At 44.7% G+C, this 15,776-nt stretch overlaps 1 protein-coding gene across 1 annotated transcript in view; it reads right to left on the bottom strand.

Annotated features, from left to right (window-relative positions):
* Positions 1 to 4,557: 4,557 nt before the first annotated feature.
* Positions 4,558 to 15,776, bottom strand: part of fah (fumarylacetoacetate hydrolase (fumarylacetoacetase)) — a 140,409-nt gene continuing 129,190 nt past the window's right edge. The window contains exons 13-15 of the mRNA XM_079238633.1: positions 12,040 to 12,141; positions 4,779 to 4,896; positions 4,558 to 4,693 (exon numbers count right to left, since the gene is read on the bottom strand). Coding sequence (XP_079094759.1) covers positions 4,617 to 4,693; positions 4,779 to 4,896; positions 12,040 to 12,141 — 297 coding nt within the window. The 3' untranslated portion in view covers positions 4,558 to 4,616. The remainder of the gene's footprint in view (positions 4,694 to 4,778; positions 4,897 to 12,039; positions 12,142 to 15,776) is intronic.

Consider the following 15,776-nt stretch of genomic DNA (forward strand, 5'->3'; position numbering starts at 1 on the left):
TTTTTGACTTCAGCTGTTGCCACATGTATACTGCATTGTCAGATTTTCAGTTCAATAATTAAGATCCTTCAAATGAATATTGAAATAAATTGTCAGAGATGCCGCAATCCCGACAGGACTCTAACTAATTGTATTTTCTTAATTCATGGCCCTGTGATAGATTGGCAACCGGTTCAGAAGGGTGTGCCGATTTACAATGAAATCGATTGATCAGAATGAAACACGTGCCAATTTAATATGATTTATAAATGTTAAATAAAAGAATATATATATATACACTATTCACAAAAAGTTAGGGATATTCAGCTTTTGGGTGAAATTTCACAACAAGCCTAAAATGCATTCAAACCTGTACAGGTGAACTTAATGTGATCTTCTCTAAGCTTTTAAATGCACATGTCCAACTGTTAAATGTTCCAATAAATTTTGCACAAGTTGCTGTTCTCTAACAAGGAGCTTAACGGCAAAAATCCCGGCAAGTGTGTGATCCTTGAATTGACCAATAAATGTCCTGGTTCAATTAGAGCTGGTGTTTAAACAGTTGTCCTCATCATGCTGTTCACATTTTGACATCATGAGACCAAGACGACACCTAACAATGGAACAACAGTCCCTTGCCATTGCGATGCTTCAAACAGGACATTCTCAGACAGAAGTGGCCACTGAGCTTGGAGTGTCACAGAGTGTCATCAGCAGGTTGCAACAGAGATATGGAGAGACTGGAAGAGTCACAGAAAGGCCTAGAAGTGGACGTCCTTTGGCCACATCCCGTGCTGATGACCGCTACATTGTGAACACTGCCCTGAGAAACCGGATGATGAATGCCACTCAACTCCAGGCACGTTTAAGAGAGGTGAGAGGCACCCAAGTGTCACGTCAGACCATTCCAAACCGTTTCCATCAGCGTGGTCTGCGTGCTAGACGACCTGCACGGGTACCTGACCACACCACCAGGCACAGGCATCATCGTCTTGCATGGGCCAGGGAGCATTTACGCTGGACGAGGAACCAGTGGGCCTCAGTGCTGTTCTCTGATGAAAGTCGATTCACACCGAGCAGAAATGATGGCCGGCAACCATGTTGGAGACGTCAGGGAGAGCGCTATGCATCAGCCACTGTTGTCACCAGGCCAGCTTTTGGTGGTGGCGGTGTTACAGTGTGGGCAGGGGTGTCCACTTGGTACAGAACTGCCCTACACTTTGTGAATGGTACAGTGACAAGCCCATACTACCTGAATAACATCATTAATCCAGTGATTGTGCCCCTACATGAACAGCACAGGCCTAATTTCATCTTCATGGACGACAATGCTCCTGCTCATCGAGGCCGCATCATCAGGGAACGGCTGTTGGAGACTGGTGGACCTCAAATGGAACGGCCTGCACTCTCTCCAGACCTGAATCCCATTGAAAACCTGTGGGATCAGCTGAGCCGTCGTGTAGAGGCTCGAGACCCTGCACCCCAGAACCTCAATGACCTGAGGGCTGCCCTTCAAGAAGAGTGGGATGCCATGCCTCAGCAGGCAATAAGTTGCCTTGTGAACAGCATGAGACGTCGTTGTCAAGCTGTAATTGATGCTCAAGGGCACATGACCAGATACTGAGACGTTCACATTTTTTGTTGTGGTGTAACTACCATTGTTACCTTTTTTTGAGATGAGGAAATCAGTAGTGCATCCTTCTACTTAAATGTCTTACTTTTATGATATTATATCACTGTAGCATGAACGTATTGCATTTTCCATAAATTTCACCTGAAAGCCAAATATCCCTAACTTTTTGTGTGTAGTGTATATATATATATATATATATATATATATATATATATATATATATAGTGAATGATAAAATGCAGAAACATAGTCATACATACTGCCCGAAGACTTTAAGGAACACATTGGTCTGTTCCCCTAAAGTGCAGGGATGTTCCAGTACAAAGTACTGATCTGATTATGAGGTCTATTGGTACAATTTATATTTATTGTAGACTTATCATGATATTGTTATTGAAAGGCCTGGCATGGATTAAGCTATTAAACATAATATATATAATCTAAAATGCATGTTAGGTTAACTCAGTGGTTCCCAAACTTTTTTTTATCCCAATCCTTTCATCAGTATCCATAATGTCAAGCCCCCCTCCCGTCACATGAACTAAGGAAACATACAAAGAAATGCATCGTTAGTTTAATGGCCTCGTTGTAACAATAAATAAAACTGTGTCAGTGACATGGTTAATATTATCCATACTTTTGCTTTAGTGTGAAATGTTTTAAACCAGGAGTATGAATGTAACAATAATGTAATGATTAACTTTGAAGTAATGATTTTAGATAACATATTAAACAGGTTTTGTGACTCAACTAACAGAACAGCATACATACTTTGTTGTTTGGATAAAGTATATGAATGACTGACAGACAGTGCTATGTTATGTTAACATCTGCTAAACTGACTAAAACTGTTGCTTTTAATGTCATCTTAGTTATCCAAAGATTCCATGAAAACATATGACAATATGAAATGTAGGTTGGGTATGTGTTGGATTTTTTTATGGTTTGACAATGAATAGAAGATAGTAAAGATAAGTTTTTTTGTAACTCGTATGAATGAATACTGAATGCATTTTAAAGTATTAAGTGGCCACAAAGTGAGAAAAAAATCCCTGAATTAGGAAAATGAAGGTATAGAAAATAGTCATATTTGCAACCAAATCACAGCACCCTAAATTGTAATAAAATCATCAGATACCTAACATAGCATACTCCCATTGTTCAGAGTGTCCATGTAAATAAAAATGAGGAGTGTAAAATTAGAGTGGAGGCATTTTGGTATAAAAGTGACAAGAAAACAAGGATCATGCATTAATCTGTTGAGGTTTTGCTGGTTCAGATTGGCTAACTGGTTTTCTGGTTGGATGTGGATCTTTTTCTCTCTTTGTCCTGATCTGTTAGGACAAGATTCTGATCCAGAACGTTGCTCCAGAAGAACGCCAAAGAGAACGTGGTCAAAGGCGGAGGTTGCTGCAGTAATGCAACATTTCAAACACCACATAAACAAAGGAAAGTTGGCCACCAAACTTTAATGCAGCCACTGTAAGCTGGTTGAAGGCCCCGTGTTGGCACAAAGAACTGTGCAAAATATAAGGGACTTTGTCCGAAACCGTGGAGTAACTGCAAAGAGGCAGTCACAGAAGCACAGTTTGGAGGGCATTTGAGTGCTCTTTGAGTTATTTACTTTTATAAGATGCAATGTTCCTAATGTTTTTCTTTTTATACAGAAATTTAATTTTAAACTTAAAATATTATGATTGATTTTGTTAACATAAAAACATTATTTTCAAAGCATTGTTAAAATTGTCTGCTTAAATACCACAATGTATCTTTTTTATGTGGTTAAAACTTGTCAACTGCATTATTTGTTTACATAAAGCTCAAAACAATTATTTTTGCCAATAAAGATGGCAGTTCCAGTAATGCTGTCTTTTGTCAGGTGTGTGTATTTATGCTAAACAAGAGCTATTTAAATTTGACATCATTGTCCCTTTAAAGACCTAATAGTGCATATTTTGTCCTCACAAACCGCATATTTGTCAAAAACAGAAATGTCCATATAAACCACAGTTCAGTCAGGGTGCTGTAGATCAAGCTGTGTAGGTCCTATCTGAAACCTAAAGTCAGCTACATTTTTTTCAGATTTTTTGCAGTGTTTTCATCTTCCTCCCATTGCTCTAGGACGTCGGGAAGTAGTAGTCCATGTAAACCACCACCGGGTTGGTTTGACAGAAATGTCCGCCTATTTCATATAAACCCGTATCATTGTGTGTGTGTGTGTGTGTGTGTGTATGTGTGTGTGTAGTGTGTGTGTGTATGTGTGTGTGTAGTGTGTATGTGTGTGTGTAGTTTGTGTGTGTGTGTGTGTGTGTAGTGTGTGTGTGTATGTGTATGTGTGTAGTGTGTGTGTGTGTAGTGTGTGTGTATGTGTATGTGTGTAGTGTGTGTAGTGTGTATGTGTGTGTGTAGTGTGTGTGTGTGTAGTGTGTAGTGTGTATGTGTGTGTGTAGTTTGTGTGTGTGTGTGTGTGTGTGTGTGTGTGTGTGTGTGTGTGTATGTGTGTGTAGTGTGTGTGTAGTGTGTGTGTGTGTGTGTGTGTGTATGTGTGTGTAGTGTGTGTGTAGTGTGTGTGTGTGTGTGTGTGTGTGTGTGTGTAGTGTGTATGTGTTTGTGTGTGTGTAGTGTGTGTGTGTGTAGTGTGTAGTGTGTATGTGTGTGTGTAGTGTGTGTGTGTGTGTGTGTGTGTGTGTGTATGTGTGTGTAGTGTGTATGTGTTTGTGTGTGTGTGTGTGTGTGTGTGTGTGACAGGAAACACACCAACATTGTGACATTAAAGCACTTAAAACAAGAAGTTTTCTGCTGGTTGATCGTGAAGGTGTGACAGCACAATGTAGGAATAAGGATGTGAACTTCGTTTTTCCAACCAGAGGATTCACGGAACACCTGGAGAACTGAAGGCTTCACGTTTTCAGCCTCAGATGGAACTAAAACAATAAAAACCTGAAATCGTTTTATTATTATAATCAATATTAATACAAGTGTGAGAGGAACTCAAACACAGCTGTCAGTGCAGCAGAGCTGGAAGGATGGTCCCCTGGCAGCTTCCGAAGCCCACCCTGAAGCCGTCTCCCTGACAGAAACCTACACATGGATCCGACAGGAGAAGTGTCATCATCAGGTTCTTACCAAACTCCAGGAGCTCCATGGAGTTTTTCACTAGACTGACCTGTGATGATGACTTCGTCTCCATCATTCAGGAACGTTCTTGTCCTTCCTTCTCCCAGATCAATGCTCTTAGATCCTCTCCATGACAGCTCTAGCATGGAGCCAAAACTCTCCGGATTCTGTGGAGACACAGTGAGTCAGAAAAGAGGAGGAATTATATGAGTGGGCTAACACGGTTGGATGGAAAGCTCCAGCTATGTTTACCTGACCAGTCTGACCAGGCCAGTACCGTGTGACCCAAATCACACTTTAACCCATCAAAAGATCTGAGCGCCAACGTTTATAAAGTCAGCAGTTTCAGACGAGGCTGTTTGTTTTTCAGCAGTACATTTCCCACGACTCATGATGCCCGAAGCGCTTTACTGTGTTCATTTGCTACATTTCCAATGTTTCCAACGTTTCCAGCAACGTTCCAATGTTTCCAGCAATGTTCCAATGTTTCCAATGTTTCCAGCAATGTTCCAATGTTTCCAATGTTTCCAGCAATGTTCCAATGTTTCCAATGTTTCCAGCAATGTTCCAATGTTTCCAACGTTTCCAGCAACGTTCCAATGTTTCCAATGTTTCCAGCAATGTTCCAATGTTTCCAACGTTTCCAGCAATGTTCCAATGTTTCCAATGTTTCCAGCAATGTTCCAATGTTTCCAACAATGTTCCAATGTTTCCGATGTTTCCAGCAATGTTCCAATGTTTCCAACGTTTCCAGCAACGTTCCAATGTTTCCAATGTTTCCAGCAATGTTCCAATGTTTCCAATGTTTCCAGCAACGTTCCAATGTTTCCAATGTTTCCAGCAATGTTCCAATGTTTCCAATGTTTCCAGCAATGTTCCAATGTTTCCAATGTTTCCAGCAATGTTCCAATGTTTCCAATGTTTCCAGCAATGTTCCAATGTTTCCAACAATGTTCCAATGTTTCCAATGTTTCCAGCAATGTTCCAATGTTTCCAACGTTTCCAGCAACGTTCCAATGTTTCCAATGTTTCCAGCAATGTTCCAATGTTTCCAACGTTTCCAGCAACGTTCCAATGTTTCCAATGTTTCCAGCAATGTTCCAATGTTTCCAATGTTTCCAGCAATGTTCCAATGTTTCCAACGTTTCCAGCAATGTTCCAGTGTTTCCAATGTTTCCAGCAATGTTCCAATGTTTCCAATGTTTCCAGCAATGTTCCAATGTTTCCAATGTTTCCAGCAATGTTCCAATGTTTCCAATGTTTCCAGCAATGTTCCAATGTTTCCAACGTTTCCAGCAACGTTCCAATGTTTCCAATGTTTCCAGCAATGTTCCAATGTTTCCAATGTTTCCAGCAACGTTCCAATGTTTCCAATGTTTCCAGCAACGTTCCAATGTTTCCAATGTTTCCAGCAACGTTCCAATGTTTCCAATGTTTCCAGCAATGTTCCAATGTTTCCAATGTTTCCAGCAATGTTCCAATGTTTCCAATGTTTCCAGCAACGTTCCAATGTTTCCAATGTTTCCAACGTTTCCAGCAATGTTCCAATGTTTACAATGTTTCCAGCAATGTTCCAATGTTTCCAATGTTTCCAGCAATGTTCCAATGTTTCCAATAATGTTCCAATGTTTCCAATGTTTCCAATGTTTCCAGCAATGTTCCAATGTTTCCAATGTTTCCAGCAACGTTCCAATGTTTCCAATGTTTCCAACGTTTCCAGCAATGTTCCAATGTTTACAATGTTTCCAGCAATGTTCCAATGTTTCCAATGTTTCCAGCAATGTTCCAATGTTTCCAATGTTTCCAATAATGTTCCAATGTTTCCAATGTTTCCAGCAACGTTCCAATGTTTCCAATGTTTCCAGCAATGTTCCAATGTTTCCAATGTTTCCAGCAACGTTCCTATGTTTCCAATGTTTCCAACGTTTCCAGCAATGTTCCAATGTTTCCAATGTTTCCAGCAACGTTCCAATGTTTCCAGCAATGTTCCAATGTTTCCAATGTTTCCAGCAATGTTCCAATGTTTCCAATGTTTCCAATGTTTCCAGCAACGTTCCTATGTTTCCAATGTTTCCAACGTTTCCAGCAATGTTCCAATGTTTCCAATGTTTCCAGCAACATTCCAATGTTTCCAATGTTTCCAGCAATGTTCCAATGTTTCCAATGTTTCCAGCAATGTTCCAATGTTTCCAGCAATGTTTCAATGTTTCCAATGTTTCCAGCAATGTTCCAATGTTTCCAATGTTTCCAGCAATGTTCCAATGTTTCCAATGTTTCCAGCAATGTTCCAATGTTTCCAATGTTTCCAGCAACGTTCCAATGTTTCCAATGTTTCCAACGTTTCCAGCAATGTTCCAATGTTTCCAATGTTTCCAACGTTTCCAGCAACGTTCCAATGTTTCCAATATTTCCAATGTTTCCAATGTTTCCAGCAATGTTCCAATGTTTCCAATGTTTCCAACGTTTCCAGCAATGTTCCAATGTTTCCAATGTTTCCAATGTTTCCAGCAATGTCCCAATGTTTCCAATGTTTCCAGCAATGTTCCAACTTTTCCAATGTTTGAAACGTTTCCGATGTTTCCAACGTTTCCAGCGACGCTTCCAACGTTTCCAGCGACGTTTCCAGCGACGTTTCCAACGTTTCCAGCAAAGTTTCCAATGTTTCCAGCGACGTTTCCAACGTTTTACAATGTTTCCAACAACGTTTTCAACATTTCCAATGTTTGCAATGTTTCCGATGTTTCCAACATTTCCAGTGACATTTCCAATGTTTCCAACGTTTCCAACGTTTCCAGCAAGATTTCCAATGTTTCTAATGTTTCCACTGTTTCCAGCAATGTTTCCAATATTTCCAATGTTTCCAGCAACGTTTCCAGAAGCATTTCCAGCAACGTTTCCAGCAACTTTTCCAATGTTTGCAACGTTTCCAGCAACTTTTCCAATGTTTGCAACGTTTCCAACGTTTCCAGCAACGTTTCCAGCAACATTTCCAGCTACGTTTCCAATGTTTCCAGCAATGTTTCCGGCAACATTTTCAATGTTTCCAACTTTTTTCAGCGACGTTTCCGATGTTTCCAACGTTTCCAACGACGTTTTCAACGTTTGCTACGTTTTGCACACATTGGAAACGTAGCAAACGTTGAAAAGGTTGTTGGAAACATTGGAAACATTGGAAACGTTCCAATGTTTCCAACAACGTTGTCAACGATTGCTACGTTTCTAATGTTTCCAATGTTTCCAGCGTTTGCAACGTTTCCAATGTTTGCAATGTTTCCGATCTTTTCAACGTTTCCAGCGACGTTTCCAAAGTTTCCAGCAACATTTCCTATGTTTGCAACGTTTCCAGCAACGTTTCCAGCAACGTTTCCGATGTTTCCAATATTTTCAATGTTTCCAGCAACGTTTCCAACGTTTTCAGCAGTTTGCTACGTTTCCAATGTTTGCAACTTTTCCAATATTTGCAACGTTTCCGATGTTTCCAACGTTTCCAGCGATGTTTCCAGCAACATTTCCAGCAACGTTTCCTATGTTTGCAACGTTTCCAGCAACGTTTCCGATGTTTCCAATGTTTCCAGCGACGTTTCCAGTGACGTTTCCAATGTTTGCAACGTTTCCAGCAACGTTTCCGATGTTTCCAATGTTTCCAGCGACGTTTCCAGCAACGTTTCCAGCAACGTTTCCAGCGACGTTTCCAATGTTTGCAACATTTCCAGCAATGTTTCCGATGTTTCCAATGTTTCCAGCGACGTTTCCAGCAACGTTTCCAGCAACGTTTCCAGCGACGTTTCCAGCGACGTTTCCAATGTTTGCAACGTTTCCAGCAACGTTCCAATGTTTCCAATATTTCCAATGTTTCCAATGTTTCCAGCAATGTTCCAATGTTTCCAATGTTTCCAACGTTTCCAGCAATGTTCCAATGTTTCCAATGTTTCCAATGTTTCCAGCAATGTCCCAATGTTTCCAATGTTTCCAGCAATGTTCCAACTTTTCCAATGTTTGAAACGTTTCCGATGTTTCCAACGCTTCCAGCGACGCTTCCAACGTTTCCAGCGACGTTTCCAGCGACGTTTCCAACGTTTCCAGCAAAGTTTCCAATGTTTCCAGCGACGTTTCCAACGTTTTACAATGTTTCCAACAACGTTTTCAACATTTCCAATGTTTGCAATGTTTCCGATGTTTCCAACATTTCCAGTGACATTTCCAATGTTTCCAACGTTTCCAACGTTTCCAGCAAGATTTCCAATGTTTCTAATGTTTCCACTGTTTCCAGCAATGTTTCCAATATTTCCAATGTTTCCAGCAACGTTTCCAGAAGCATTTCCAGCAACGTTTCCAGCAACTTTTCCAATGTTTGCAACGTTTCCAGCAACTTTTCCAATGTTTGCAACGTTTCCAACGTTTCCAGCAACGTTTCCAGCAACATTTCCAGCTACGTTTCCAATGTTTCCAGCAATGTTTCCGGCAACATTTTCAATGTTTCCAACTTTTTTCAGCGACGTTTCCGATGTTTCCAACGTTTCCAACGACGTTTTCAACGTTTGCTACGTTTTGCACACATTGGAAACGTAGCAAACGTTGAAAAGGTTGTTGGAAACATTGGAAACATTGGAAACGTTCCAATGTTTCCAACAACGTTGTCAACGATTGCTACGTTTCTAATGTTTCCAATGTTTCCAGCGTTTGCAACGTTTCCAATGTTTGCAATGTTTCCGATCTTTTCAACGTTTCCAGCGACGTTTCCAAAGTTTCCAGCAACATTTCCTATGTTTGCAACGTTTCCAGCAACGTTTCCAGCAACGTTTCCGATGTTTCCAATATTTTCAATGTTTCCAGCAACGTTTCCAACGTTTTCAGCAGTTTGCTACGTTTCCAATGTTTGCAACTTTTCCAATATTTGCAACGTTTCCGATGTTTCCAACGTTTCCAGCGATGTTTCCAGCAACATTTCCAGCAACGTTTCCTATGTTTGCAACGTTTCCAGCAACGTTTCCGATGTTTCCAATGTTTCCAGCGACGTTTCCAGTGACGTTTCCAATGTTTGCAACGTTTCCAGCAACGTTTCCGATGTTTCCAATGTTTCCAGCGACGTTTCCAGCAACGTTTCCAGCAACGTTTCCAGCGACGTTTCCAATGTTTGCAACATTTCCAGCAATGTTTCCGATGTTTCCAATGTTTCCAGCGACGTTTCCAGCAACGTTTCCAGCAACGTTTCCAGCGACGTTTCCAGCGACGTTTCCAATGTTTGCAACGTTTCCAGCAACGTTTCCGATGTTTCCAATGTTTCCAGCAACGTTTCCAATGTTTGCAACGTTTCCAGCAACGTTTCCGATGTTTCCAATGTTTCCAGCGACGTTTCCAGCGACGTTTCCAGCAACGTTTCCAGCAACGTTTCCGGCAACGTTTCCGGCGACGTTTCCAATGTTTCCAGCAATGTTTCCGATGTTTCCAATGTTTCCAGCGACGTTTCCAGCAACGTTTCCAGCGACGTTTCCAATGTTTGCAACGTTTCCAGCAACGTTTCCGATGTTTCCAATGTTTCCAGCAACGTTTCCAGCAACGTTTCCAATGTTTGCAACGTTTCCAGCAACGTTTCCGATGTTTCCAATGTTTCCAGCGACGTTTCCAGCAACGTTTCCAATGTTTCCAGCGACGTTTCCAGCAACGTTTCCAATGTTTCCAGCAACGTTTCCAACGTTTCCAATGTTTGCAACGTTTCCAGCAACGTTTCCAGCAATGTTTCCAGCAACATTAGCAGCTTCGTCCGTTGATCCAGATCCTTTGCTGAAAGGTTTGTTTGCAGAATTATCGAGACGTTTCTGCTGAAGCTGCAATATTTTCACTCAGCAGAACTTTTATTCTGAAAGGTAAAACACTGGAACAGGAAGTGCTTGCGATTGTTACAAGCCATGTTGTAGCTGGAAGCATCCATCCCGTCTTTAGAGGAGCTCGCTGGATGATCTGCAGCTCATCCAGGAAAGGAGCTTTCAGAGCTTTCAAGCTAAAGTGTAAAAGATGCGTTCTGTCCATTTCTGCTGCAGAACCAACCTTAGCAGCCATTTGGCATCAGGACTCTCACTGACCCGGCATTATATAAATATAACATAAAATCTTGCTGCTCCTGGATACTGAGTGGGTGTATCATATAGATTTATTAAAAATTTCCACATTAAAATCAGCAGAAAGGACAGGAAACCGTCCGCTTGTTTGATCATGTTATGTATAGCGTTATCCTGACGGTGTTAAAACACCCCTTCTGCTGATTTGATGATGTGTTTTACTGAGAAAATGATGAAATCAATGTGATTAGTGTCATTTGCAGCATTATCCAGATGGCAAAACGTTTTTGTCAGAGCGTTTTACTTAGAAAAGTCCTCACGTTGTGTTCAGACCAAAGCCGTTCTGAGCGTTGAAAACACTCAAAACACTCGATGCTGCTCACTAAACTGCCGCTTTTATGTCCGAAGACCAAAACGCTCCTGCCACGTCTGCCGCTTGTCTGGAGCGAGTGGCAAACGTGGCGGAAAAGAGAGGAGGGAGGCGGAGCTTTACTTCCGGTCAGTCTGAATGATGGGGGGTGCAGTAGACAGACGGCATGGTTTTATTTAATAAATAAAGCTAGAGAACGTTGTCGTAGTGCAGTGATAGTCACTGTTAATGCAACAAGAGCCGCACTCAGCAGAGAACCCCCCCAAACAAAGCGTTGCTAGGCAACGTGTCCTGCTACGTTACCAAATCAGTAACATTCAGCTTTTTAGCAAGGAATGGTTATCCTAAATATTACACGGAGTAATGGCATCTCAGCCCCGTGTCTGGGTTCACCACAGGAATCCTCCAGGAGCTGCGAGCTGATCGCTCTGATTGGTTGACGCCCCGCGTCCAGCGGCCAAAGTTCAGCTTTGCCCATCTCTGGCTTTTGACGCGCGGAGCTTAAAAAACTTCTTAAATTTCCGGCGCATTTGTTCCGCGTGGAACGCCGTCGCCCACAACACGACGTGAGAAAGCTCGACGCCCCCTTGCCGCGCCTCCACATAGACTTTACATTGAAACCTGCCGCTCTTGACGCTCAAAACGCGTTTGGTCTGAACACACCGTCAGAGTGTTTCAGTAAGGCAACATGTCTGTTTCTTCCGGCCTGTTGGCGGAGGTGGTCTGAGAGGGGAGCCTGCAACAGAACTGTCCCCACAGTGGAGGTCTGCAGACAGAACCCTCTCCTAAAACCTGCAAAAGCGGAAGCTAAAAGATCTGATCAGAACACGAATATATCACAGAGAAGTGAAAATAAATCATCAAGTTGTTAGATGGAGGCTCACCGGTCCGCTGATGGTGCCAGAAGCCAGCAGATCTCCCGGCCGGACGTTGCAGCCGTTGACTGTGTGATGAGCCAGCTGCTGCTTCATAGTCCAGTACATGTTCTGCAGATGGAAGGATGAGAAACCAGTCAGACCACAGAGGTCAGCCTCAGGAAACATGACTGGATCATTTTTTTCAAGATTTAAGATCTTTTATCATCATTCAGCGTGCTAGCTTGAATTATGATCCATAGAACTGGTGGCGAGGCAGAGAGCGCTCCACCCGTTATGTACTGCATCCAAATATTCCTATGAGTACATAAAGACACGCCAAGATAGATGCCACATCGCATTTACAATCCTTGACTCTGTGAACATCTTGAGACACCCTGATAAAGCTTTGAAGCTTTTGAAGACATTCATAGAAATGTTTTGTGATGGTGGCAGTCTGGCTTAGCAGGAAGTGGCATTACCATCTACTATGATGTCATCCTGTCATTTTTTATTGTAAATGACTCTGGTTATTATTATCTGATGAGTTAGACCAGGGGTCTAATTAACTACATGGCTCCCGGCCAAAATGTTTCTGACCAACTGAATTGTGGTCCAAAACGCTTCACAGCTAAACCTATTTTTTCTTTGTATTTATACCAACATTAATATATTATATAATATTATATATATAATTTTATATTATACCATTACATTCAAATGGAAACTGTAACACACGTTATTTATACACTGTGTGTGTTTTCAACAAGGCGTGGGTTCTAGAGTTCTTCAGCAGTAGATGAGAAAGTGGATCATGGAGATGTGGGAATTGAACTTCATACCTGTCTGCATGTAATGAGCAGCTGCTTTACCAGGTGTTTCTAAACACCTACATGAGCATTCAGCACCTACAAAACTAGTTATTTGTCTCGGAGGAGAAGCAGCAGCTATCTGCAGCTAGCTTCGGGCTAGAAAAGCTGTGTGGTGTTTATTGCTAAGTTTCTGAAGTTTCGCACAGCTAACTTCCTTCTTTCCTGACGCGGCTGTTGTGCTGTGCGTTTCTCTCTCTCCTCTCTCTAGCTCAACCATTCTTAAAGGGGCCACGCTGTTTTTTTCACACAGCGCTGTAAATAGCTCTATGTCTGCGTATTGACATAAGGTGACGGCTCTCCCTGAGCCGTCACCTTATCGTGGTGGAGGGGTTTGTGCGTCCCGAAGATCCTAGCAGCTATGTTGTCGGGGGCTTTATGCCCCTGGTAGGGTCACCCATGGCAAACAGGTGTCTAGGGGAGGGACCAGACCAAGCACGGCTCATAGACCCCATGACGATGACAAACCTGGGCATAAATGTTCCCTTGCCCGGACGCGGGTTACCGGGACCCCCCTCTGGAGCCAGGCCTGGAGGCGGGGTACAAGAGCGAGCGTTTGGTCGCCGGGCCTTTACCCATGGGGCCCGGTCGGGCTCAGCCCGAAAGGGTTACATAGGCCCCTCCTCCCGTGGGCTCACCATCTGCGGGAGGAGCCGTAGGGGTCGGGTGCAGTGTGAGTTGGGCGGCAGCAAGAGGCGGGGACCCTGGCGGTCCGATCCCCGGCTGCAGAAGCTGGCTCTAGGGACGTGGAACGTCACTTCTCTGGTGGGGAAGGAGCCTGAGCTTGTGCGCGAGGTTGAGCGGTTCCGACTAGATATAGTTGGACTCACCTCGACGCATGGCTTGGGCTCTGGAACCAGAACCCTCGAGAGGGGCTGGACCTTCTTCCACTCTGGAGTTGCTCATGGTGAGAGGCGCCGAGCAGGTGTGGGCATTCTCATCAGCCCCCAGCTTGGTGCCTGCACGTTGGGGTTTACCCCGGTGGATGAAAGGGTAGTTTCCCTCCGCCTCCGGGTGGGGGGACGGGTCCTGACTGTTGTCTGTGCTTATGCACCGAACAGCAGTTCAGAGTACCCACCCTTTCTGGAGTCCTTGGAGGGAGTGCTGGAGGGTGCTCCTTCTGGGGACTCCATTGTTCTGCTGGGGGACTTCAATGCTCACGTGGGCAATGACAGTGAGACCTGGAGGGGAGTGATTGGGAGGCATGGACCCCCCCTCTGAACCCAAATGGTGTTTTGTTATTGGACTTCTGTGCTCGTCATGGATTGTCCATAACGAACACCATGTTCCAGCATAAGAGTGTCCATATGTACACCTGGCATCAGGATTCCCTGGGCCGCAGTTCAATGATCGACTTTGTAGTCGTATCGTCGGACCTGCGGCCACATGCCTTGGACACTCGGGTGAAGAGGGGGGCGGAGTTTCAACTGATCACCACCTGGTGGTGAGTTGGCTCAGATGGTGGGGGAGGAAGCCGGTCAGATCCGGCAGGCCCAAACGTGTTGTGAGGGTCTGCTGGGAACGTCTGGCTGAGTCCCCCGTCAGAGCGAGCTTCAACTCCCACCTTCAGCAGAGCTTCAAACATGTCCCGAGTGAGGCGGGGGACATTGAGTCCAAATGGGCTGTGTTCCGTGCCTCTATTGCTGAGGCGGCCAGCCGGAGCTGTGGCTGTAAGGTCGTTGGTGCCTGTCGTGGCGGTAATCCCAGGACTCGTTGGTGGACACCAGCAGTGAGGGATGCCGTCAAGCTGAAGAAGGAGTCCTATCGGGCCTTCTTGGCCTGTGGGACTCTGGAGGCAGCTGATGGGTACCGGCGGGCTAAGCGGCATGCGGCTTCGGCCGTTGCCAAGGCAAAAACTCGGGCATGGGAGGAGTTCGGCGAGGCCATGGAGAAAGACTTCCGGACGGCTTCGAGGAGATTCTGGTCCACCATCCGGCGGCTCAGGAGGGGGAAGCAGTGCTCCGTCAATACTGTGTACAGTGGAGGTGGGGAGCTGCTGACCTCAACTCAGGACGTTGTGGGTCGGTGGAGGGAATACTTCGAAGACCTCCTCAATCCTACCAACACGGCTTCCCATGAGGGAGCAGAGCTGGTGGACTCAGGGGTGGACTCTCCTATCTCTGGGGCTGAAGTCGCTGAGGTGGTCAAAAAGCTCCTTGGCGGCAAGGCCCCGGGGGTGGATGAGATCCGCCCGGAGTTCCTTAAGGCTCTGGATGCTGTCCTGGCTGACACGCCTCTGCAGCACCGCGTGGACATCGGGGACAGTGCCGCTGGATTGGCAGACTGGGGTGGTGGTCCCCCTTTTTAAGAAGGGGGACCGGAGGGTGTGTTCCAATTACAGGGGAATCACACTCCTCAGCCTCCCTGGTAAGGTCTATTCAGGGGTCCTGGAGAGGAGGGTCCGCCGGATAGTCGAATCCCGGATTGAGGAGGAGCAGTGTGGTTTTTGTCCTGGTCGCGGAACAGTGGACCAGCTCTATACCCTCTTTGGGGTCCTGGAGGGGGCATGGGAGTTTGCCCAACCAGTCTACATGTGCTTTGTGGACCTGGAGAAGGCATTCGACCGTGTCCCCCGGGGGCTCCTGTGGGGGGTACTCCGGGAGTATGGGGTACCGGACCCATTGTACGAGCTGTCCGGTCCCTGTACGACAGGTGTCAGAGCTTGGTCCGCATTGCCGGTAGTAAGTCGGATTCGTTTCCAGTGAGGGTTGGACTCCGCCAAGGCTGCCCTTTATCACCGATTCTGTTCATAACTTATATGGACAGAATTTCTAGGCGCAGCCGAGGGGTTGAGGGGATCCGACTTGGTGGCCTCAGGATTGGGTCCCTGCTTTTTGCAGATGACGTGGTCCTGTTGGCTTCATCTGGTCGTGATCTCCAGCTCTCGCTTGAGCGATT

Source organism: Telmatherina bonti (genome assembly GCF_933228915.1).
Source record: "Telmatherina bonti genome assembly, chromosome: 1".
NCBI classification, from domain to species: Eukaryota; Metazoa; Chordata; class Actinopteri; order Atheriniformes; family Telmatherinidae; genus Telmatherina; species Telmatherina bonti.